The 26255-nt window shown below is 42.2% G+C and overlaps 1 protein-coding gene across 1 annotated transcript in view; it reads right to left on the bottom strand.

Moving 5' to 3' along the window:
* The window catches only part of KATNAL1 (katanin catalytic subunit A1 like 1), a 62863-nt gene extending 37472 nt beyond the window's left edge, over nt 1-25391 (bottom strand). The window contains exons 1-3 of the mRNA XM_056109835.1: nt 25253-25391; nt 14292-14467; nt 11625-11785 (exon numbers count right to left, since the gene is read on the bottom strand). Of these exons, the coding sequence (XP_055965810.1) occupies nt 11625-11785; nt 14292-14453 (323 nt within the window). The 5' untranslated portion in view covers nt 14454-14467; nt 25253-25391. The remainder of the gene's footprint in view (nt 1-11624; nt 11786-14291; nt 14468-25252) is intronic.
* Between the last annotated feature and the right edge of the window lie 864 nt (nt 25392-26255).

Below are 26255 nucleotides of genomic sequence, written 5' to 3' on the forward strand. Positions count from 1 at the left end.
TACTGGTTCCAGTGTTTTACTGGCCTTTGGGGCTTTGTCAAAATCAAAAATGTGATGATACTGGTAAAAAATTAAAAACTTAAACTGGGCCAGAGTGGCAGTACAATGGGAGGGCATTTGCTTTGCACGTGCCCAACCTGGGTTCGATCCCCAGTATCCCATATGGTCGGTCCCCTGAGCACTGTCCCGAGACATTCCTGAGTACAGAGCCAGGAGGAGAGACCCCTGAACATTGCTGGGTGTGACCCAAAGAGCCAAAAATAAATAAATAAAAATACAAACTGAAACTAAAATGGAGCTACACTGTTCTACTGGTTAGCTACTATGCAGTTGGTTTGTTTTAACTTAACGTTTATTTACACAAAGGAGTAGAAAGTAATAGTACAGAACTTTATTTTTATTTATACATATTTGTGTATATATGCATCTTTTCCAAATCCTATTCATGGTGTGGTCAAAGACCATAAAACAAGACTAACAAGCTCTTTCACACAAAATGCATGTCAAGTCTGCCCTTCTGTTAGCAGTCTGTCACTGTGAATCTACTAGATTTTTAGATGCTGTGCCAGCCTGAAGACTCTGCTCCCAGAAGCATCCCTGAAAGCGGCATGCCAGGCTGCTCAACGCGACTGGACTGCCCAGCTAGGCCTCGTTGTTGAGGGGTGAATAATAGTGAATCTTGAAGCGTTCCTTCAGCTCACTGGGCTCGTGCTTTGCCCACCTCAGCATGCCATATAACAACTGCTCAGGAATCCTGCCGTAGTCCATTTTACACATGTGCCCAACTCGGTAAAGTATTACTTATACACAGGTGGTATATCCGAGATGTTCACTGCAGCTGACTCTGTCCTGCCACTTACGATTCTGGTACACTTGTAAGGGGCACAAATGAAACTGGTCAACAAGGCAGATGCGCCATTTGTGGTTAAGTCCCACAGCTCACAGAAAGGGCGCCTGCACTCTGTAAGTCTTCAGTTCCATCTCAGTGCAGCTTGGTATTACATTTGTAACAGAGTCTGTCAACTTCCCAAAGGACATCCTTGATTCTGTTCTGCACTTCTTCAATTAGCGCATCAGTGCACAATGTCATACTTCAATTTAAGGACTCAGCGACAGCTTCCCAGCCATGCGCAAAAGAAGTTTCCAGGCTTCTTTTACTGGGCTCTTTCTAAAACAAGACTTGAATGGAGTTTCAATGCCTAGAATGCTGACATTGAGCTCAGGGGCTCTCTTATTTCCTGTATGAATGGGAAGAATTATGCCTTACTCTAATCCTATGGAAATAATCCTCATTTCCACTAAAATCCAATATTACTTAGCTATATTCAAAAATCAGTATTATATGTAAACATTCTTGTTAAGAATGCATTTTATAGTAGCAAACATCTGCAAATAATTCATGTCTATTATCAGACTAGATACTTTTAAATTATAACAACAAATAATCCGTGTCCATTATAAGATGAGATACTTAAATTATATAGTCCTACAATGAACTACTGTATGTATGTGCACATGAATTAAAGGACATATGCATTAGCAGATTAATCTCAGGACCATGAAGCAGTCAAGTAAAAAGGTAAGTTCAAAGAGCACATACAGTAATATACCAATTTCTGAACCAAAACATATATATTGAAAATTTAAAGGCAGGCAAGGAAATGATAACCCCCAAATTGAGGACAGTGTCTAATTCTGAAAGAAGAGGGATGGGAACAGGATACAGAGGAGCTCACAGGGGAACTTCAAAAGTCATACTATAAACTCTGTGCTGAGTTACACAGATGTTATTATATAGTGATCCCTTTTACCTTATCGAAATTCTAATTATTCATTTTATCTACTTAGTATTTAATAAAATTTTCAGTATGACTTTACAATACTAGTTAAAGTATCTGAACATCTAAAAAAATAAAAACATAGGCTTGCTACAAAGTTTTTGTCATGTTCCAAAGAGAAATACACATGTTCTAGTAGTCATGTGGGCTCCGAGTCATATCCTCATTTGAACCTACTGGATTATGACCTGGAAAATCTCCAGAGAAGATCAGCCACCAAAATAGAACTGTCCTATGGCACAAATCCTCCACAATTCCAGGAATTCAAAAAGAGAGAGACTTGTCTGGAAGATGCTTTCATTCCAGGTCAGATTAGCAAGGAGTAAGATAGCCACAATTTTCTCCATTTGCTCTATAGGCTCCTTCTTAAAATTCCCATCTTGGGAGCACTTTCTATTCCAGTTTTGTTTAATGGTTAAGTCCAAATTCTTTAGCTATCTCTATTTGTTAATATATTGTTAGATTTTGGACATGAAAGTAATAATCTGGAATATAGCCTATACATGCCCAATAACATAAACCAGGTATGTACATACTTGAAGTTAATTTCTGTGAAGGAAAAACACTAATCTCTTTCCTACTGCATTAATTTAAATCTAGAATTGCACAAACAGGAAAACATCTCTAAAGTTAATAAAAAGAAATATAAGTATCCAAGTAGTTTGTGCTGATATTTTTACAGTAAGAACTTGGTATACAATAGATGAGACTGCTAAATTCAAGAGAAATTATTTGTTAACAAGTTAAGAGGTGAGGGGCTGGAGTGATAGCACAGCTGGTACGGCGTTTGCCTTGCACGGGTTTGATTCCAGCATCCCATATGGTCCCTCAAGTACCGCCAGGAGTAATTTCTGATGAGCCAGGAGTAACCCTTGTGCATTGCCAGATGTGTCCCCAAAAAAAGCAAAAAAAAAAATTAAGAGGTGAGGAGAAGCCCCCTAGGGTCCCAGGCCCAGAACTGTCTGTCCAGAGGGTGGTGGCATCAGTAGTGGAACACTGTATGTCTAAAACCCAACTGTGATTAACTTTGTAAATCACAGTGCTTTAATAAAATAAGATTCACAAAAGAAATTAAGAGGCAAAAAGCAAGGCTTAAATAGAAGCGGAAATACCTCTGATTTGAAATTAGACACGAATGATTCTGAAGTATTGAGTAAGCGTGGCAGTGTTCAGGGTTCACTCCTGGTTCAGTGCTCAGGTATCACTCCTGGCAGTGCCTCAGAATAAGCCTTTTACAGCCATATGCAAGGCAAGCACCCTACCCACCGTACTATCTCTCTGGTCCTACGATTATGATTAATGCTCATTCTCAACAAATATACGGCAGCTACGTTTTCAAATCAGTAAATATTTATTGTTTACATAAATACTTAACCATTCTAAATATTCTATTGATGTTAAAATGGTGCAAATACTTCTCCTGTGCCATACAGAACCAGCATAGTGATCTGCAGTCAGCACCACACTTATAATCCTAAGAGCTGAGTGGAGTTTTATTCCCAGATCCACCAAGTACTGACTCTATGAACGTAACACCCAGAGTCTCCAAGTCTCACGTTCTTCTTATGTAAATGAAGGTAATAAGACCTTATAAAATTTTTAAAGCTATTTCAGCTGAGATGTAGTATGAAATACACTGTATATATAATACATAAAAATATTGTATATTAAATATAAAATTTGACAATTTGGGGGACTATATGACTACCGGTAGATTAGTCACTGTTTGAGGGACCGTCCATCAAAAACAAGAGATATTATTTACTCTAGAATATATTTCAAATTGAAATTGCTTATCCCTCACATTAGCCACTCTTTCAAATACAGCTATACAAGTATGTATTTATCCTGTAACAGAAATATTACTATAGTTTTGATTATTTTGGACATTTCTAAGTCTTTCTGAAATTAAAAGGTACTTACTTCTACAAAAGAAAATTATCTGTACTATAAATATAGTATGTTAGGGGGTATGATGCCGCCAACAGGTCAAGGTACCTGTACCTGTGGGGCGAGTGCATCAGCAGCTTGAAGGTGCCGTCAGGCTTCCTGACACCCTAAAATTGCTGCTGTTGCCTTTGTTTGGCCTGACCCCCAACAACTTGGGACCAAGTTTACCAAGATATTAAACAGCCAAAAGTTAGGTATGTGGAGCCATGCCCACAAACCATCTCCAGCTCAGCTATACAAGCTCATTTATTGGCCTTATCTCAGAGACCCATAGATAAATCTCAAAAGAGACCAAAAGATACAGTTAATCTTGGACCCATACATGGTTGAATATACTGGGGTAAATCAGAGGGGGCAGGTTGGCCTGTGCCTGCCCAAGCAGAGCCCCCAGCAGCCACTTGCTTCCACTATCCAAAATCACCACCATACCCTGCGCCTGACTCCACCGCCTCAGGACAGACCTCACCAAGCTATAATCTGCTGAAAATTCAGGTATGCGAGTTTTGTTACTGAAATCTCCAGGTTTTTATGGAGTTGGGGTGGGCTACCACCCCCCACTTCCCAATACAAATGAAAGCACTGGCAGTCACCCCCACGAACCAACTCCAGCTCCACCCTGTAAACTCTATTACTGGCCTTGTTTCAGAGACCCATAAATAAATCTTATCTCTCTGGACCCCTATACCGAGCCAATTTCACCGGTGCACCCCAGATGGAGCAGGTGCAGTCTCCCTGCCTACTCCAGATGGAATCCTGGTGACCAAGAGCTTCCACAAGCAAGACCCAGGTATGAGGGTTCCAGGACTAAATCTCCATGCTGCATGATGGCAGAGCTATCAGGCTGTCCCTCCCTCACTCATCAGCCTGGCTGTCACACCCACAATGTGCCTCCCGGCACCATCTTAATGCACCAACAACCCTGGTCCAGAGACACCGAACTGAATCCCAAAATGGATTAACGCCCTACAGAAATGACTCTGGAACCTGACCATTTAGAATCTAGGGTTCCAGAGGTGAAGGGGCTTGCCTTGCATGCTACGGACCTAGGTTATTTTTTTTTAATTTTGTTTTTAGCCGATACCTAGTGGTGCTCAGGTATTATCCTGGCTCTGCACTACGGGATCACACCTGGCAGAGCTTAGAAGACCACATGGGGTGCCAGGCTGGCCACATGCAAGGAAGCACCTTCCCCACTGTACTATTTCTCAGTCCTCACCAACCCAATTTAGATCGCCTGAGCACCCCAAACCCCTCAAAAAAGTCATCACAGATAACAAAAAGATAACTTCTGATCAGAGAACTGTTACAGACAGTAACAATACAGACAATAAAGTTAATGTCAGAAGCATAAACAAATTTGAAACAAAATAAACACAAGTCTTAAGTACAAATTTTAAAAATCCACATTTAGATAATCCATAGTGAAAGTTTAATGCCAGATTTTTTAAAAAATCTAATAATAAAAATGAGAGAGAAAACATACTATAAATAACTGGTCTGCAATGCAAGTCAGAAGGCAAAACAGTAATAATATCACCTTCAAAGCACAGAGAACCAAATTCTATCAAGCGAGTACTCTATGCTAAACTATCACTTAAGCGTGATTAAACAGAGGCCAGACAGTACAGTGGGTAGGGCACTTGCCTTGCATGTGGTCATCCCAGGTTCTATCCCTAGCATCCCATAGGGTACCCCAAGTACCACCAGGAGCAATCCTGAGTGCAGAAGCAGGAACAAGTCCTGAGCAGAGCAACGTATGGCCCAAAAACAAACAAAAAGACTGATGGAACAATAAAAGCATCCTGAGACAAACTGAACGTTTACTACTATTGGAGTCCTTTCATACAGGAGGAACTACTAAAGGCTGTGGTTGAGCACATAGGAAACTGAAACTAGATAGAGTGAAATGCAAAGAATGGTGAACAAAACAGTTGGTGGACACATGAATAAATCTAAATATAACCTTATATTTAGATTTAATATATATAATTTATATTATACACACAATTACATGTAATTTCATATTATCATTCACTCAACAATACTTACCGAACACTTACACTATACCAAGTACTGCGTTGATGCTAGGGAGTACAGCAATGAAAAGGGGAAAACTCTGGACTGTACAGAGTTCATTGTATTGGGGAAGGGTAAATAATAAGCACATAATATACCAATAATAGGGTGGGAGAAATATTGCAAAAATAAGCACTGGTAGCACTGTAGCACTGTCCTCCCGCTGTTCATCGATTTGCTCCAGCAAATCCAGTAATGTCTCCATTGTGAGACTTGTGTTTGGCATATTGAATACATCACAGGTAGCTTGCCAGGCTTTGCCGTGTGGGCGAGATGCCCTCGGTAGCTTGCCAGGCTCTCCAAAAGGGGCAGAGGAATCCAACCCGGTCAGCCGGGCCGACCATGTGCAAGGCAAACGCCCTACCGCTGTGCAAAATAAGAGTGATGAGAAGTAAGGGCAGTAAGTATTTTAAATAAGGTGGTCAAGGTAACATTATTACATGGCATTTGAGCAAAGATCCCACATGGGGCTAGAGCATCAGTCATCTTTTTTTTTATAAAGTTGTCCACAATAATGGATTGCATTCAATATTTTGACACCAGTCCCACCGCCATCACACCTTCCCACCACCACCATTTCAAGTTTCCCACCAACACTCAAACCTGCCGAATAGGCAGATGCTAGATAACCCATTTGCATTACCCTCTAAGAATAACATACGATGTCACATGGCCACATGCCCCTCGAAATCTAAAATTTTAGATAATTAGGGTCCGGAGAAATCTCTGCAGTGAGCTGCTCAGTTTCAAGACTTTTTTGTGTGTCTGTGGATCATGGCCATTAATGAGCTTAAGTAGTCACTGGAGGCAGCTGGTGGGCGTGACATCCAGGGTCCCATGGGTGCGGGGATGTGGGAAGGGCCGGCCTATCCCCTATCCCATGAGGCCTGGAGTTTGCCATCACTGCTCCTGAGTACCTGGGCTTTTCATTGGGTTCTGGAAGTTGGCGGCCCCTGGGATTCCTAGGAGGTAGCTGGAGGGACAATGCCTGCTCCCATTTGAGGCACCACGGTGAAATCAGCCTGATGCAAAGTCCAGAGGCATCTTTGCAGTGAGCTGCTCAGTTCCAAGAATCTTTTGTGTGCCCCAGCCATCTTCAAAGGAGGGAACAGAAGGCTGATCCACTACTTATTCCTTAGTTTAATGGTGAAATTTTCCTGCTCCCACGCAGGTTAATTAAAGTGTATACTGCTCTTATTTCGTTTTAAAAATAAATCCTGGTCTTTTCCAATTCATTTTCCATTTAATGTCTTATTTGATATCTGAATATCAAATTTAGGCCAGGGAGAAAGTAGGTAGCACTGTAGCACTGTCCTCCTGTTGTTCATCAATTTGCTCGAGTGGGCCCAGTAACGTCTCCATTGTGAGACTTGTTGTTACTGAGTTTGGCATATCAAATACGGGTAGCTTGCCAGACTTTGCTGTGTGGGCAAGATATTCTTGGTAGCTTGCCGGGCTCTCCGAGAGGGGCGGAGGAATTGAACCTGGCTTGGCCAGGCCAGCAGCTTGCAAGGCAAACACCCTACTGCTGTGCTATCGCTCCAGCCTGGGGGAGCCATGCACTTAAGCAGCTTTATTGTCGGGCCCCACCTGTTGTGGAAAGTAGGTAGATCGGCAATAAAATTATAAAAAATTCTTAAGCACTCCCTACGTGGCAGGTGTTCTTTACATTTTCTTGTATGAAGTCATTTAATTCTCAAAATCATCCGGTGAGGTAACTATAGTATTGCTCAGATGCATACTATCTATACATTTTTAAAGTGTTGTGTTCTTATTTCATTCTGATTGACCATTATCTTATCCCCATTCCTTAGTTTATCTCTAATAAATTAAAATTTTGATCTTTTAGCAGTCTTTCCTTTAACATAAAAAAGTGCTATAGAAAGAATTCTACAGGGGTCAGAGAGAATACATCAAGTTAGGTGTTTCCTTGCATGTGACCAATGTGGGTTTGATCCCTGGCACCCCATATGATCCAAGGAGCACAGGCAGGAATGATCCCTGAGTGTAAGCCAGGAGTACACCTGGGTGTGGCCCAGAAGAAAAGAGAATTCTACAATCTGTAAGACAGAATCCTACCTAAGGATTTCAAATGAATGACTTCTGAATTCTAAAAATCAAGACAAGTGTTCCCTAGAGAAAACTTGCATAAGAGAAAATGAAGTGAAAGAGCCAAAATTAGCCTTCACTCTTAGGATTCTTTAGATAAGAGTTTCACTGTCACTGTTCTCCTGTTGTTCATCGATTTGCTCAAGCGGGCCCAGTAACGTCTCCATTGTGAGACTTGTTATTACTGTGTTTGGCATATCAAATACATCACGGGGAGCTTGCCAGGATTTGCCATGCAGGTGAGATACTCTCAGTAGCTTATTGGGCTCTCTTGAGAGGGGCAGAGAAATCAAACTCGGGCCGGCCAACCTGGCCGAGTGCAAGGCAAATGCCCTACCCGTTGTGCTATCTCTCCAGCCCAGATCAGAGTTTAGACTTTGGAAAATATCTATCCTCATCCTCAGATGATCTTGATTCAATTCCTTTCCTTCATCCAAATAGCCAGAAGTGAACTTCTTACCTCCTTGGCTACTCCCAATGCAATATCTATACTCTTAGAATTAACTCCCACCCTCCCTGTTTTGTACAATGGATCTCATATCCATTTTCTCCTACTCATCAACTTTTCCCTTCTGCCACTGTGTTCCCATCAGCATCCACAGATTCTTGGTCTTTTCTCTCTGAACCACAAATCATAACTCCAAGACTTCCCCAATTACCACTTAATTTCTCTTCTCCCTTCTCAGAAAGACTCATTAAAAGAATGGCATATACTCATTGCTTTCAGTTCCTCTTTTCCCATTCTTGGATTCCACTCCACTATCCTCTACCATTCCACCAAAACTATTCATCACGGTCAGTAACCAACTCCAAGTTGCCAAATTCAATCCAATTCTCAATTTTATTCAATTTGCCAAATTCAATCCAATACAATCCAATTCTCAGTCCTCTTATTTGACCTAGTCACAGCATTTGTAAAGTTTCTTAGAAACTTTAAACCTCATTTTCTTCTGAAAATAGCAAATTTGATGGCCTGATTGCATAGTAGTCCACCAAGCTCAATGAGCAGAAAAGGTAACACAGAAAGTTCAGCTAACACCAACCAGCTCAGTGAATCCTCAGACAATGACTTTGGTAACACCTTTATGAGATATAAAATTCTCACAAATTGACTTATATTGATCTGTTATCTGATAGTTCCATTTGCCATTTTGTCATAATATGAAATATGAAGTAAATTTGTTTGTGCCTGCAAAGGGGGCGTGCTTGGGGGTCAATGGGAAACTGGGGACATGGTCACATTGGTGGCGGGATTGGTGTTAGAACACTGAATAGCTGAAACAACTGTATTATGAATAACTTTGTAAATACTAGTAGTTAAATTTAAATTAAATAATAGGAAAGACAATAATTCCCATTTTACAGGATGTTTGTAAATACTAAAATAAGTCATTTTTAAAGAATCATTAGTACAGTACCAAGTGCATGGTTATGAACTCAATACATATCAATTACTGTGGCTAATCAGGACCACGACCTACACATTATTCACAGTCTAAAAGCATATTTCATGCCAAACCCAGAAACAGAACTTGGTGGGGTGGGGTGGGGTGGGGTGGGCTTCCCTTCCTTTCCCTCTTCCTCCCCTCCCCTCATGCTTTTAGGTAAAGGAACAGGAAGATCTGGGGGTCAACCCAGGGTTCCATACACTCTGAAGCATCTCTTTACCACTAAGCTATATCCTCAAAAGAAACATAATTTTGGAAGAAACAGAACTATAAAATGTAAGGAAAATGAGTATAATCTCTACCTGCCAATCGTATTGGCATTCTGGCAAATAATCCATCTCATCATACAAAGAATGAATTTAAGAAGCCAGGGGGAGCTCAGCGACAGTGTGCTGCCCCACAGGTTGAGGACAATTTCCTTTCTAGCATTCAAGACAGGAAACAGTTCATTCATTACTAGAATCCTGTAGAGAGGTTGGCATTTTTTCCAAATGTTTTGCAAACAGGAACCTTTTATCCACAGGCATAGATGTGCTTCTATAAAAGGTTTCAATCCACAAAGAAAAAGAATAGAAAAAGAATAAAAACAAACACAATGGTTACATACAGGAAAACATTTTTTTCATTTAGTATGGAGAAAAAAGTTTGAAGAAATAACATTCTGGTCCACTAAAATTTCACTTTCATTACAAATAATAAATTCTTCCAAAGTGTAAAACTTAAAATAGGACTGGGAGATAGCACAGTTGTTAGGTTTCATGCTAAGCTTGCACCCTTAAATGGGGTTCATTTCAGAACCACATGATCCTGCATGTACCACTGAGTTTTATCCTGGAGGATACCCCCACCCCAGCAATTTCTGAGGTCCAATTCACCAAGACTTGCCAATGGGGCCCACCTGTTTCCTGGGCCCCACTTGAGTACCTCCCTGCAAAATAAGTAGATACCAAATAAAAATAAATCAGATGTGTTACGGCCAGTTAAGGGAAGGAAATGAAATGGAAAGAATAAGTTAGTGTTTCTAACCCTAAATGCACAATGAAAGTGTTAGGTATAGTTTGAGTCATAAATATTGCTGTGGTCAATGCTTTTTGGTGTTCTAGCTATTCAAGACAGGTATTTTCATTATCAGAGGTAATTTCCAAGACCAGAGGGTTTCAGTGGTGAATTGTACCGGATATTTAAATATTTAATTATATTCGATAATCAATAATTAATGATATTCATTCTCAAAAGCTTTAAAAAACATGGAAATTTCCCTTTTTGAAGTGACAGCTATCACTATCACTATCATCCACATAAGCACACTCTAAGAGAATAAACTAGGGCCAGGGAGAGAGACAGTCAGTGAGTAAGGTGCCTTGCACGCAGCCAACACAGGTTCAGTTTCCAGCACAACATATGGCCCCTCATGCCCTGAAAAGAACAATCCCTGATCCAGAATCAGCCCTAGGCCCAGGCAGGTGTGGCAATTTAAAATATTACTGATGAATATCACTAATAAACACATGGCAAAATATTAGCAAAACAAATTCAACAACACAATAAAAGGATTGTATTCCATGACCAAGTGGGAATTATTCCCAGGATGCAAAGATGGTTCAACATAAAACATCAATGAAAGTGATATACCACAGTAATATGATGAATGATAAAACAATAAGATCACAGATGCAAAAATAAAAGGCTGACAAAACACAATGGCCTTTCCTTACAATGAAAAAAAAAACCCTCAGCAAACTGGGCTTAGATTGAGTATATCTTAACCCAACAAAGGTCATATATAATAAAACCCACAGCTAACACGATACTCAACAGAAAAAAAAAAAAACTGGAATCTCCCCTAAGACCAGGAACAAAACATGGGTATCCCTCCATGAAATCCCAGCGGCAGTCCTGCCATTTATGGTTCTGATGCCACAACACACAGTGTCATCTCTAACAAGACTGTGTGACCCCAGAGAACACAGCAAAGTATGCAAACCCCACAATTAAGTGCGCACTTAAAATAATAAATTGTAGAAGTAGCAGATGTCTCTCCTGATTAGAGTAGCAAACAAGCTAAAGAAAGAACTGTCACAAGTGATTTACTTCTGTTCTTTATCAAACACAAGCTCTATAAACCTGCAGGTGTGAAATTATAAACAGACATTAAATGGCCCTACCAGAAGTACTGAAAGAGAAAAGGTATTAATGCATTTACCTGTGTTCTGCAGGTACAGGAGGTGGCCAAACAGCTGGATCTCTAAATGGCTCATCTTGATAGGACACAGGAAAATCTGGGGGCCTATCGATTTTAAAACTTTCTAAAGTGCTGACAATGCTTTTGACTTGTTCATATTCTTCTAATAATTCCTGTCGAACCTTAAAAAGAAAAGTCTTTATACTAGAGCCTGACCAAAAATATGGCATACATTTGAAATAATAATTTGCTATAGAATAAAAGTTTCCTTAATAAATACCACAACAGGAAAAATTATATTGAATCATATTTAAAACAAAGAACTATTTAAAACAATATAGATAGAAGGGCAACAACTTGTTGTGGGGGGAAAAAGACAGTGGATACTACTTTTTTATTAAAGGAGTTATAGAGCTTTCAGCAATTAAACTTTTTTTAAAAATGTGATAGCCATTGATATTATATTATTATGCTAAATAGTCTTTGATATTACGCTAAATACTTTCATGCATTTGTAGGGGCTACACAGCCAGCTTAATCGGCCGGAGTGCACACCAGAGGCCCAGATTCAGCCCCAGGACCACAAGGTTGGCTCCACCAGCACTGCCCAGAGGTCCTCAGCACTGCACCAGAAAAGCTGTGAGCACTACCAGGTGTAGCCCCAAAACCAAGAAAAGAAAATGTATTTGTAAATAACTTTCTAGAAGTTGTAGGTAAACCACCAATTCTTATTCCCAATATCACGGAATATGAAATGCCTGTCATGAACATAGCAAGGTCTGAAGTAGAATAACACTATGAATAATAATAATTTCCAATTGATCCAAATTCTCCATCTCTAAAAGCTGAATTATTTTGTTTGAATTCTTCTAAGTCCTGGGCTGGAACAACAGTACAGTGGGTAGGGCACTTGCCTTGCATGCTGCTGACCTGGGTTTGATCCCTGCACCCCAAGCCCTATTGGGAGTGATCCCTAAGTGCAGAACCAGGAGTAACTCCTGAGCATTACCAGATGTGACCCAAAAACCATACACAAACACACACACACATGAAAAATAAATAAACTTTTTCTAAGTCCTGGGAATGTTTCATTTTGAGTTCAACAGCAATATTTTCCCCATATTTAAAAACTTGACTTGAGCATCAATATAGAAATTTTATTTGGGGGTAGGGGCTCTCAAGCAATCCTGATGGCCTCTGGGATTGAGCATCCCCTAGCAATACTCAGCCAACCAGGCCAGAAAGTTAGAAGCTTGAGTACAGAAGTGCTGGGGTCACTAGGGTCACCCCAAAAGTGTGTGGGGACCTCCAGAGAGACACCTGGTCATGCTCAGAATGTGTGTAGTTCCAGGACTGAGCTCAGGGCCTCACAAGCTCTTTCTCCAGCCCAGTGTGGAGATTCTGATGCTCTTTTTTTTTTTAAGGAAAATGGTAATAGTTTAAAATATACACTTATAAAATCATTTTAACAATTTTAACTCGAACTAGAAAACACACTTACCTGTAAACAGAGCATAACAATCTTTCCCTTAACTTTACCTTGAATTGAAAGGAACATAAAAAGGACATGCAGAACCAAAGAAACATCAAGGTAAAATTCAGCTGCTAATAAGTGCAAATCATGGAGAAATGAAATTGCAGAACTTTAATGGAAAGAAATGTAGCAGCAGTAGAAATGTCTGAATAAAATGGTTATTACTTATCACAAGAACATGGCAGAGGTCTTTCCACGCTAGATTAATCAACCACTCCTCTCTACATGCCATATAGAAGAAAACAACTAAAAATTTCAACTTGAGTTGGAGCAAAATGGCTAGAAACAGTATTAAGAAGTAAATTTAAGGTAACTTTCAAAATGGTTATGGACTAAGGAAAGGAGAAATACGCCCTTGAGTAGATCTCCCAGTAGGATGAGATCTTTGTCTTAGAAGAGCTTCCTTGCAAAGAAGGGCTGTACATATGTTGGCTGTGCTATCTGACCTATGTGTAGTTGCCACCCCCAACCCTTGGGGGTTGGGCTCTTGACTAAGGCAGTGAGACTGGGCATAGGGAGACTGGCATGGGGGAAAGTAGGAGACAGGACTGAGGGGTAGTGTGGGATTGGAATAGGCGCACAGGGAGAATGGAATAAGTGGCAGGTCAGAGATTGGAATAAACCTAGACTGATCACCAACCAGCCTGGCAGACTGTCCCCTCCTTCATGCATCTGTTGGCAGCAGCTGCAGGTCAGGGTGAGGAAGTAGCTCATGGCCACCAAAAGCATGTGGCAAGAGCGCCCACACACATATTTTTTGAACACACACAGGGGGACACAGTAGAATAAAAGTTAGAATAAAAGTGAATGCTTTTTGCTCCTCAACAAGCCAGGGATTGAAACCAGGCCAGCCACACACAAGACAAGTGCCCTACGCACAGTACTATCTCTCTGGCTCTTCGCAAACTGATTTTCTTACTTTAATGTTTCAACAAAAGACTACTGAAAAAAAAAGTGGCATACTGACTTATAGGACTGGAGAGATCTCTCAGCAGGCTGAGTTCAGTACATACTCTGCATGCTGGAGGTGTGGTTCAAGGACTCTAGAGTGTGGCCAAAAAAAAATAACTGGAGAGAGAGACAATTTTTATTAAATGCGGATTTTAAAAAATAGACTACTCCCCACAATCACAGAATAATGAGTGTGACCTCACCTGTTGCCATTTGCCCTTCACAGCAGGGTCTCTGACAGACTGACAATGTCTGTGAATCTGCTGGATCACTCCCTGGTAATACACCATCGATGAGTCATAATTTCCAAGAAGTGCATATTCCCTTCCTTTCTTTGCATTGTCACAAATCTCAGCCAAATTCATCTTCTTTCAGGGATCTAGACATAAAATACAATAACTTTTTTTAAGTTTCACCCCCAACTTTTAAAACATTTTTATTACTATAATATAAATGCTTAAAAGGATTTTGAAAGTAAAAAATGGTTCTCTCATTCTCTGAGGTTACTGGATTGCCCAAGTTTCCCACTGTGGAAGTACAAAGGAACTGATAAAGGAATATCTAAAAGAGATAATGAGAAGTTACACTGCTTTGAACTAGTGATCTATGTATAGGTACATATATAGAACACCGGTTTTCTTGCTCCATTTTTAATTACCACAATTGCAATAATAGTTAGATGACCTTCCTTCATTTTATTCAATCCATTCTTGACAATAGAGAGATAAAAGTATATTGTATTTTCCACAGTTGTCAGTTAAAACTGCAGAAAAATGGTTCTCTAAAACTCTGGCCACAAGAACAAAATTATATATAAGAACACATTTTAAAGAAATAGTCTACAGTTGTCCATACATCATCTATATGCAGTTAATTGTCCCCTACTTTTTGCAGGGTATGGGGGAGGGGAGTTCTTGGGCCATACTCCATGATGCTTAGGGGTTACTCTGCACCCAGAAATCACTCCTGGTGGGTTTGGGGGATCCATATGGGATGCCAGGGAGTGAATCTGGGTTGACCACATGCAAGGCAAGTGCCTTAGCTGCTGTACTATCACTCAGGACCCTTACTGTCCCATATTATTTAAATATACGCCAAAACCTATGTATTAAACCATGTGAATGCTTTTTGCTCCTCAACTTGTAATCTTCTGTGATCCCATCATTCTCTACACAAATAACTACAATTGGTCATTTCCTTTCCATAAGATACTAAGAAGAGTACCTCTGAAACTCTGGTTGTCACCAAATGTTTACAAGCCAGTAATTTTAATTCTTTTTCCTGGCTTCCCAGAAAGCCTCCCAAAATCATCGAAGGCATCAAGGTGACAAAAAAAAAAAAACATTGAAATCCACATATATAGAATAATATGATACAAAGAGTCCAAATTGACCTACTCTTTTATTTCCAGAACAACCAATCAAGAGTAAATAATGCAAAAAAAAATCAAGATATTTTTCTAGGGGAAATTAAATTCCTGAGGGAATTAAATTCTGTTGTATCTCCTCTGGCTCTTCCTCTATATCTTTTATCTAGTACAAAGGAGCTCAAAAGCTTTACCTCCGGCCAGAGAGGATACAGTGGTAGGGTGCTTGCCCTGTATCTGGCCAAACCAGGTTTAATCCCCAGCACCACATATGGTCCCCTAAACATCACAGGAGTGATCCCTGAGCACAATCAGGAGTAAGCCCTGAGCAAGTCAGCTATGATCCCAAAACAAACATAAAAACTCTTTGTCAAAATGAAATACATCCAGTTCATTTCAACTCACTCTAGTCACACATTCTTTACAATTGTTAATTTCATGTGTTTGGACCCTTTTCCCAGAACAGATTCCATGAAGGTAATATCTATACTACTTAAAAATATGACTGCAGGGGCCAGTGTGATAGACAATATAGTGGGTAGAGCACTGGCGGGACCCCACCAGGAATAATCCCTGAGCTCTGAGTCAGAAGTAAGCCCTGAACACTTCTGGGTATGCACCTACCCTCCCCCCCAAATTTTGGTCCATGGGCAGGGGAGGGGGGAAGGGGATAGAGTGATTATACAGTGGGTAGGGACTTGACTTGCATATGGCCAACCGGGGTTCAATCCCCAGGACCCACCCCATTTGGTTCCCTAAGCCCTGCCAGGAGCGATCCCTGAGAACAGAGCCAGGCATATCTGAGCACGGATAATTATGACCCAAAAACAAACCCAAAAATCTTACTACAGCAAAGAGAGCCCTCCATAAGAAAATTCACCATACAGTTATAGCCACGGACCACAGGATAACCGAACTCTTCTTCAAAGTAGTAATTAATGCAAATCATTAAAGTGCAGCAGAATTAAACTGCAAATAATGAATCAAAAGAACTATAGACATTCCACAGATTATTTTCATCCAAAGTCATTAAGAGTCAAAAGCATGAATTGTACTGGTATGTACAGGTATCCTATGTAGAGTGAAATATACTAATGTTGGGGTTGGAGAAATACCACAAAGGTTAAGTCATTGCTGGCCTCGCCTGCAGATGGAACCACGACTTGACTTCAGATCCTAGCAAGCACAGAGCCCTCAGAGCCCAGGCAACAAAAGCTCCTTGAAGCACAAAGCCAGGCATGGGCGCCCTCCAAAATGATTGTTTTGATTAATTATTATATGTTCATGTAAATAAGGATTGGAAACCTTTTTCTGTAAAAGGTCAGACGGTATCGTAGCTATGAACACCAAAAGACAAATTGAGATCATGTAAGTGCTTATAGAATGAGACCCAAAAAATCCAAATTTATAGAGTAATCACAGCTGAATACAACTTCCTGTAAAATTGCCCTGCTAACAAGACTAGAACTTGTTGGGAGGCAGGAGAGATCACACAGCAGGTAGGACACTTGCCTTACACACAGCAGACTGAGGTTCAAACCCCAGCACCCCATACGGTCCCCTGAGCCAGCCAGGAATGATCCCTGAGTGAAGAACCAAGAGTAAGTCCTAAGCTAAGCTGGGTGTAGCCCAAAACAAACAAACAAAAGAAGAAACTCATTGGGAGGGAATAATATTTCACTTAGTTGGTGTTCAACAGTAATGTTTCCTATCATCAAAATCAACTGCAAATGTTTATATGCTAAAACTGCTCTGTAATAGGATTTTATGTTTCATCTTTGAAAATGACTTTTTACCCATAAACTGTCACAACTGATACTGAATCATAAGCATATGATTTCAATTCCGCATATTCACTGTTAGGAAGACATTTGGAGAATTCTTCTCTCGATATTAGCACGTCATTAAACTGCAAATTAATCAGTGACAATTCAAGGTTAGATGGAAATGTCCCAGTTGCACAGTAAATGGATTTTGTAATGTACAAAGATCTTTTGTATTTGCATCAAATGTCTGAAAAATGCTGCTGAAATTATAGTTTCAGAAAAAAGATCTACTACAAATTTGGATAGAAATGAAGCATTCATATAAACATTTTCTTTATGTTCAGTTTTTTGGGTTTTTTTTTTGCTTTTTGGGCCACTCCCAGGATTTTCAGGGGTTACTCCTAGCCCTTCACTCAGGAATTACTTCTTACGGTGCTCGGGGTACCATATGAGATGCCAGGGATCAAACCTCAGTCAGGCACATACAAGGCAAACACTCAACCCCCTGTACTATCACTGGTCCCATACATCCATAGGAATTTTTATTACAATCTTTAACTTATTTATTTATTGCTTTTTGGGTTACCCCCACCAATGCTCAGGGGCTACTCCTGGCTCTGCACTCAGGAATTACCCCTGGAGGTGATTGGGGGACCATATGGGATGCCGGGGATTGGACCCAGGCCAGCCACATGCGAGGCAAATGCCCTACCTGCTGTGCTATTGCTCCGGGCCCCAATCTTTAACTTATTAATGCAGAACTTAAGTAGTTTCTACAATATAGTATTTTCCAATATAAAGCCAATATTCCCTTCTTAGGATAAAACAGGCTTTTATACTTTAATAGGCTTACTTAGATTTTCCACTTCACTTTTTTGTGTTTGGTACTGTAGTTGACAATACTCTTAATGATAAGGTTTCATGCACAATACATTCCTGCACCATACTCTCCACCAGAGTGTCCACTTCCCTTTCCCATTATCCCGTGTCCCCTCCCCTTTCTATCTCCCCGCCCCCCGCCCTTTCTGCTCCTCTGATAAGCTTCCTACCAAGTACTAGTTCTCTAGAACTAGTTTCCTAGTTTCCAAGTACTAGTTCTCCAGTTTCCAAGTACTAGTTCTCTAGTTCTCTAGGAAAGTAGTTTCCTAGTTTCCAAGTACTAGTTCTCTAGTACTAGTTTCTAGCTTCCTACCAAGTACTAGTCCTCTAGTACTAGTTTGTGTTGCCTTTGGGTATTTATTGTACTTCTTCCTTATACCTTATATCATACTTATCAGGAAGATCATTCTGTGCCTGTTCCTCTCCTACTAAATTCACTCAATGATACTCTCCAGATCCATCCATTTAGCAGCAAACTGCATGATTTCACCTTTTTTATAGCTGAGTAGTATTTCACTGTGTAGATGTACCACCGTTTATTTATCCACTCATTTGTTCTTGGATACTTGAGTTGTTTCTAGATTTTGGCTATTGTGACTAGTGCAGCAATGAACATGGGCATGCAAGTGTCTGTCTTAATAGTTTTTCAGTCCCTGAGGTAGATAAAAATTTCAACATCATAAAAAATTACACAAAGTATCTTGCTTGATATCACTTGTGATTCAAACAACCGTCATCAAAACAACTTATTTTTGCATTAAGTCATTGTTCCGTCTTAGAAACAAGCTGGATTCATTGAGAAACATTATCATGCTGCAGAGAAACCAATTTCCAAAGTCATTTCATGTTCAATAAGAGTGGCTGAGAGCAATTCTTCTCATTAAGAAATATTTCACATCAATCCTAAGCTCAGAAAACTAGTTATTTTACTGCTAAGCCACTGAACTGCTACGTGGTTGGCAGAAGAGGGTAATCAACTTCTATTCCTGACAAAAATTAATCTTACTGATAATGGCTAATTCACCCCTTCCCCACCAAAAAAAAAATAGTTTCAGCCCACAGAGATACTACCAAGGGTAGGGCATCTGCAGCCAAGAGAGATACTACAGTGGGTAGGACACTTACCTTGCATGTGTCCAGCTGTAGTTCTATCCCCAGGATACCACATTTTATCTTGTTGATTTGGGTTTTGTTTTGTTGAGCCTCCCAAGGGGTGCTGAGGAAGCTGGGGGTTCCCGCAGTCCCCCCGTCCCCGCCATCTTCCACTGTGTCAGTGGTTCAACAGGTTCCACGCTGCTTAGGCATACAAACCACCCTCGTGGTGCTCAGGGGCCTCGGGGGTTCTCTCCAGAAATGCCAGATTATGCGGGAGGGAGGTCAGAAAGGGGCCAGCTGCATGCAAGGGATTCCCCCCAATCCCTGCACTACCTCTCTGGTCCTAAGTGTATCATTATAAATCATCCTACCAAAACATGGCAAACTCCAGATTCAAATGACTTCACTAAGTGAATTCTCCCAAGCATATATGAGAAAAAATAAATTAAATAAAATAAATTCTAAACAATTTTTCCAAGAAAAGAAAGAGGAGAAAAAACTTTCAACTCAAATTTTAAGGTCAGTATCCCCCCTGATATTAAAATCAGGAGGCGGTAGAGATAAAATTGACATACTGCTATCCCTTTGAAGATATAAAAAGGCTTTAAATTTTAACCAATCAAATCCAGTAATGTATTTTAAAACATGATGTATTATGTCCATGTGGAGTATATCGCAAGAAATAAAGGCAGTTTAAGGCTAGTAAGAAACAATTAGTCATTTCAATGATTCTGAAAAAGCATGGTAAATTTCAATATCACTCACAATAAGAACTTAGAATCACCTCAACCTAGTGAAAGTATCTGTGACACATCTGCAGATGACATTGGATTTACTGTAAAAAATTGAAGGGTGCCCCCACCAAAACCAATATAGAACTAGCGATACACACTGTCTTTAGCCAGGTCTGCACTGGAACACCTCACCCCTTCACTAGAACTGGAGAATCTAATCAGTACAAAAGAACAAGAATGAAAAGGCATACAAACTGGAAAATAAGTGAAACTGCTTTTATTCACATACAACAGGATTGTTAATGGGGAAAAAAACCTGAGGTAACCTATGAGAGCTACTCCAGTTAGTGAGTTTTATAAGATTACAGGATACAATGTCAACATGAAAGTATTAGTTGTATTTCTACATACTAAACTGGAAACTAAAATCAAAACAATTAAATCATTTAAAAATACAAGGGCCAAAGGAACAGCACAGCGGGTAAGTTGCTTGTCTTGCACAAGGTCAGCCCTTTTGATCCCTGGCACTCCATATGGTCTCCAGAGCTATGACCTAGAGTAATCCCTGAGCACAGCAAGATATGGCCCAAGATAACCACCCCGCCCCATAACATACTAAGGAATATATTTAACAAATATGAATGCTAAAACCTACCAAAAGCAACTAAGAGAAATCAAAGATGACCTTAATTAATGTGACCTTAATTAATAAATATGCACAAACATTTATAATTGAAAAATTATGTCAAATCATTTTTTTAATGATCCATAGAATCAATGAAATTCCCAATCAAACCTGCAGTCCATGATATAGAAGTCAACAAACTGATTCTAAAATGTATATGGAGCGTTGGAGTGAGAGTATAGCAGGTAAGGCACTTGCTTTGCACGTGGCTGACCCAGGTTCAATCGCCAGCAGCCCATATGGTTCCCCAAGTCCTAGCAGAAGTGATCAATGACCGGTGTGACCCAAAACTAAATAAATAAGCCAAAATGAAATGTATGTGGAAATACAAAGGACAAGAAGCTGACCATGCAGCTTTGAAAAATAGAACTGACATGATCTGGCTTTAAGATGTTATACAGTTACAGTAATGAAGAGAAGGTGTGGGGCAGGCTTAGAGGCACAGAGCTGAGGGAACAAATGTGCAAGTGCAGATGCTCTCTCTCTCTCTCTCTCTCTCTCTCTCTTCTCTCTCTCTCTCTCCTCTACTCCTCTCTCTCTCCTTTATTCCTCTCTCTCTCAGAAGAGCCACACAGCTCTCCCACAGCTGCGTTATCCTCACATTCAATCAAGCTGAGACTGAGGTCTGACCTCAGTGTCAGCTGTCATCAATGGACTCCTCCATCCATCCATTCTTAGAGACCAGAAGCTTCACCGTCCCACCTTCGCCACCCAAGCTATAAATACCAGATAGGAAGATACAGTATCTGAGTTTAGCTTCAAAATTATTCAGCTAGGGCTGGGGTTACAGATGAAACAAACTTGGTTGTCTTCATACTACTAGGTTACTCCTTATGGCTTTTTACTTTCCCTCCTTTGTCACTTGATATACAGACTCACTACAGGACTATCTCTTCCTCTCATCTCATTCTATGCGGGCTCTTCTCAGGTTTCTCTCAAACAAGAAACCACGCCCCCCCCAAACACACCCTATGGAAACACACAGAAAACCATAAATCCTGCTAATTCTTCCAAGAGCTCCATATTCAAACTTCTTCCTTTCTTGTGTCTGTGCCTTCCTGCTATGTGGTCTGGCCCATTCACTTGCTTAACTTCAACTACTTATCTACATGCAAACTTCTACCTCTAGTGACTCCAGCAAAATCCAGCTCTTCCTCATTTCAACCAGAGGTTTCACAATTCTGCCCATGATCTAGCCAGAGCTAGGAATCAAACTCTTCAATCAAATTTCAACCAAATTCCCCAGAATCCAAACTCTACCAAATCATATATATAAACTTTTAAGTGTTCTATTTCTAAAATCTATCAGACTTTCCCACCACCACCACCAAAAATAAATAAACCTTGTTTCCTTACCAACATTCTAAATTCTCTCAAAGATCCATAATTCACACTAAAGCAAAATTTACCTGTATCAAACACAAACCCAATAAAATACTACACCCTTCTCAGAATTTTTCAGGGTCATTCACCATTGAAGAAGAAAAACTATGAACTCTGAATCTTAAAACCAAGTACTTTAACCTCTGGTCTCTCCCACTAAGCCTGCAAAACCTCAGGGATTCAGTCATCAGAATGCTAGCAGGGTCCCCAGCTATATAAAAACACTCAGATCTAGTCTCTCCTCTTGTGTCATTTGCCTAGGGTAGTTCCCTCACCTTCTCTCCCATGAAAGCACACGCAACACTCTTAGCAGGAGTCAAGTATCACATAATACTGGAGATGCGCCCTGATCTGAGACGGAGTTGGATCTTTCTATGGTTGGGCATGGGGAATGCAGCAGTTCTGAGAACAGAGCTTAGAGAGTAAGACCCACCCGGGCTGAAATCACCTCATCTTGAGCTGACTTGAGGTATGGTCCCTAAGCCAGTTTCCTCATGGCAAAAGAACACAGCCACTTCCTCTCTTCTTCTATTGTGATGACATGACTGTTGGCCAAGCTGGGCAGGTGCCATCTTCTAACACTTCCCCACTCCTACCACCTGGAATAATGCCTAGAATATAGCTGGTCCTGAACAAGTCTTGAAGGAATACAAGTATTTCAAATCCCTACACTGTAGCATATTAAGTTTTCCCTAGTGATCTTAGTAAAAACTATTTTCCAACTCCTTGTACAAAGCTGCTGCCTTAAGTAAAATTGACAAAGGCCAGCTACAATGTGAGAGAAAAGGAATTTCATGGAGGCCTTAAAGCGTGTGTGTGTGTGTGTGTGTGTGTGTGTGTGTGTGTGTAAACATATATCTAGCACGAAGTCCACAATAGCATCGAAATTTCCCGACATACTATATGAAATGCCACCTTTCTAGGACAGCTATCTACCAACTGAAAAAAAATGCAAAGGTAGTTCCCCATTAGACAAACAAAGCAAGTTTCCTAAATTTGTGACAGCTCCCTACCGCCAGCCCTTGGTATACTCTGGGGAAACCAAAGGCCACAAATTAAGTACAGAACATGGAATTTTTTTCATTCTGGAGCATGCACCTGAGAAATTCTGAAAACTCCTGGAAAAATCAGAAAGAATCTGATTACTATCACTGCTTTTTTAAATGCTCTTTTAAAAGACCATAACTTGCATGCAAAGCATGTATGAATAAAAATGGTGACTAACACATAGAGTATGCAAGAAGAGGGCAATTCACATGCATGTAAGAAGGAAAAAGGGTCACTTAAAAGGCAGAGTATGTATGAAGGAAGAGGGTCACTTACAAGCACGTAAAAAGGAAAAGAATTACATTCATGTAAGAACGAAGGTCACTTAGGTAAGAGGTTGTTCACTTACATGTATGTTAGGAGGGCCACTTGCATGTAATCAGGGGATGCAAGAAGGTGGTCACTTCTATGCAAGAAGAGGATTACTTACATTCATGTAAGAAGGAACAGGGTCTGTTACATGCATGTAAGAATGAAGAGAGCCATTCACACGCATGTGAGAAGAAGAGGACCACTTACACATAACACATGAGCTCCAGCCTTCTGATCTCCCACTGCTTCCTCCACTCCTTTCCCCTTTCCCAGCTTGGATCTCCAAGGATCGCTCTCACAATGCAGGGCTCAAACCTGGGACTCCTGCGAACAAAACCTGGACACTGGCCCTTCCGGCTATCTCCCCAGCCCTTAAATTTTTTTACCTAGGGCATTTTCTTTAGGAAAATCCCTGAACTTTCAAACTGGGGATTTCACTCCACAGGGCACCTGGTGATGTCTCGGATATGGGAGGGGCTGGATTCATGAAACTGTCATGTTCTCAAGTTCAAGAACTGGCTAGCAAGCTAGTGGAAGGCGGTTGCACAAGACAGGAGACAGGGGCCACAGGCAAAAGCTGAGCGCTAATCCAGTGAACTGAGGAACGGGGCCATAGTTCGAACTAAAATTTAAAGAAAGGATACAAGAGTCTCCTTTAAATTTAAAGAAATTTAAAGAAAGGATCCAAGAGCAAGAGACTTTTAAAAAAGCAGAAGTCATTTCTGAGCACAGAGCCAAGAGGAGCCCCTGAGCATCACAGGGTGTGGCGCACCCCAGACACACTACCACCCCCACCCCCGAAATCCTGATAACGTTTTAGCTATTGAAAACAAACTTCTGTCTTGTAACTACTTGAGTATGTGGGTTTCGACTGTAAATCCGTTCGTACTTGAAACACACCAGTTTTGGAAGCCTGTATTAAAAAGAATGTCAACTCTGAATACATCTTTATATTGCATAGTGAAATATTGTTTGGAAAATGTTAAGAAACAAAAACTACTGTTTTAAGAACAAGCTGTCTTAAAAGACGGTAACAAAACGAATCTTGAACAGACTTAAACAAGGCGAAGGCAGGTCCTGCAGTGGGGCGGTGGGGGTGAAGAGGGCCTCATTCTGCAGTCAGTGCTTTCAAGACCATTCCAAACACGCAGGAGCATGGTACCTTCTGGCGTCCCCGGGAATCTCAAACGGTCTTTGGGTGGTGGTTAGGGGTTTTCTTAGGCAAGCCCCTGGGATCGACTTCAGAATCCACACCCCTGACTATAGGGTCTGGGAGAGGGGCAGTCTCGCATCACACTTGCAACCTCCAGAAGGTCGTGCAGAGCCGCCCGGGAGGATGCGCGGCGCCGCAGGCCCGAGGCCCTGCAGAGGCGGCGGCTGCCCATCCCCGGGACTCCGCGGGGCGGCGGCCACCCAGCTCGGGTGGGGCAGAGCGCGGTCGCCGGGGCGGGACAAATGCCAAGGCGGGAAGTTATAGCTCACCTCCACTTCCCCTCCCCCGGCTCGCAGCCCAACTCCGCGCCCACCCAAAAACCCCCGGGCTACAAAGAGATTTTTTTTTCTCCCTGCTCTCGCCCCCTTCCCTCGGTCCACTTCCAGTCTATAGGGCTTTCCCAGCTGTCGGGGCCGCTGGGCCTTGTAGTTCCTCCGTGCCGGCCACCCCGCCTAAAGCCCCGAGCGCGGCGAGCCCGTGGACTACAGTTCCCAGCATGCCCCGCGCGCCCCGCGTCCGCCGCGGACTCTCCCTCGGACCGCACGGACGCCGGCGCCCGGCAATCCGCGCCGCTCACTGCCCGGACGTCCCGGGTGGCCCGAGCCGAGGCGGGGCTGGCGGCCGCGGCGCCCCCGCCACCCCGCGCTCCTGCGCGCGCCTCGTCTCCCCGCAGCCGTGACCCACCTGCCGCAGGCCGGCCGGCCGTCAGTGATGCCGCCCAGGTGGGGTGGGGGCGGGGCGCCGGCCGCCGCCGCCGAGTCCGTTAGTTCACGACGTGCGTGAAGAGGCGGCGGCGGCGGCGCGTTGCCATGGCAGCCGCGCAGCGCGCGGGGCGGGGGACGGGGGGCGGCGGGAGCCGGGGCGGCCCCGGGGAGGAGGAGCCTGGGAGCCCGCCCGGGTGGGTGCGGGAGGCGAGGGAGCGGCGACTCCGAGGAGGGCGGCCGGGGGATCGGCTACCGGGGGTCTCCGCCGGCCGCTGACGTCACGGCTCGTCGGGGATGGGCGCAAGTGGCCGCTGGAGCAAGCCGAGCCTGGAGCCTGGAGCCTCGCGGCTGCTCGGACCCGCTTCTCGGTGCTCGCCCGAGCGGGTCACCCTGCTGGGCGGCTGAGCCTCGGGGACCGTTTCCCAGCCGTGGTGGCTGGGCGCGCTTCGCTCCCGCTGCCCGGGAGAAAGAAGAGCATCCCCCACTCCCCGCCCCCCCCCCCGCCCCCCAAGCCCACGGAACTGTCTGGCATTTCACAGCGACTCTGAAATGTGGAAATTGTCGGCTTCGTTGGGATAGGAGAAGAGATGACAGAAGGGATTTTCTAGAGCCAGGGGAAAGCTCCATTTCCAGCTTGGGATTTGGGATACAGCGCTGTATGTTCGGGTCAGTGCTCTATTTATAGTATACACAGCCCTAGTGCCTGCTATAAAAAATTCAGATTACAAACAACCTAAAATTACAATTCCCTCTTCAAAACTTCTCAAAAAGAGGTTAAGGTGCTTGCCTTGTAGCAACAAATCCTGCTTGGGTCCCCAGCATCACCAGGAGTGATCCCTGAACACAAAGCCAGGAGTAAGCCCTGAGCGCCGTGGTGTGCCCATACACACACTCCACCCCCGCATACACACGCACATTTGTCAAAACGTAAATGCTAACCCCTTGAGATTTGTACAGTTTACCCTATCCAAAACCACTAGTTT

This window comes from Sorex fumeus, unplaced genomic scaffold, assembly GCF_029834395.1.
Source record: "Sorex fumeus unplaced genomic scaffold, SorFum_2.1 ptg000008l, whole genome shotgun sequence".
Classification (NCBI taxonomy): domain Eukaryota; kingdom Metazoa; phylum Chordata; class Mammalia; order Eulipotyphla; family Soricidae; genus Sorex; species Sorex fumeus.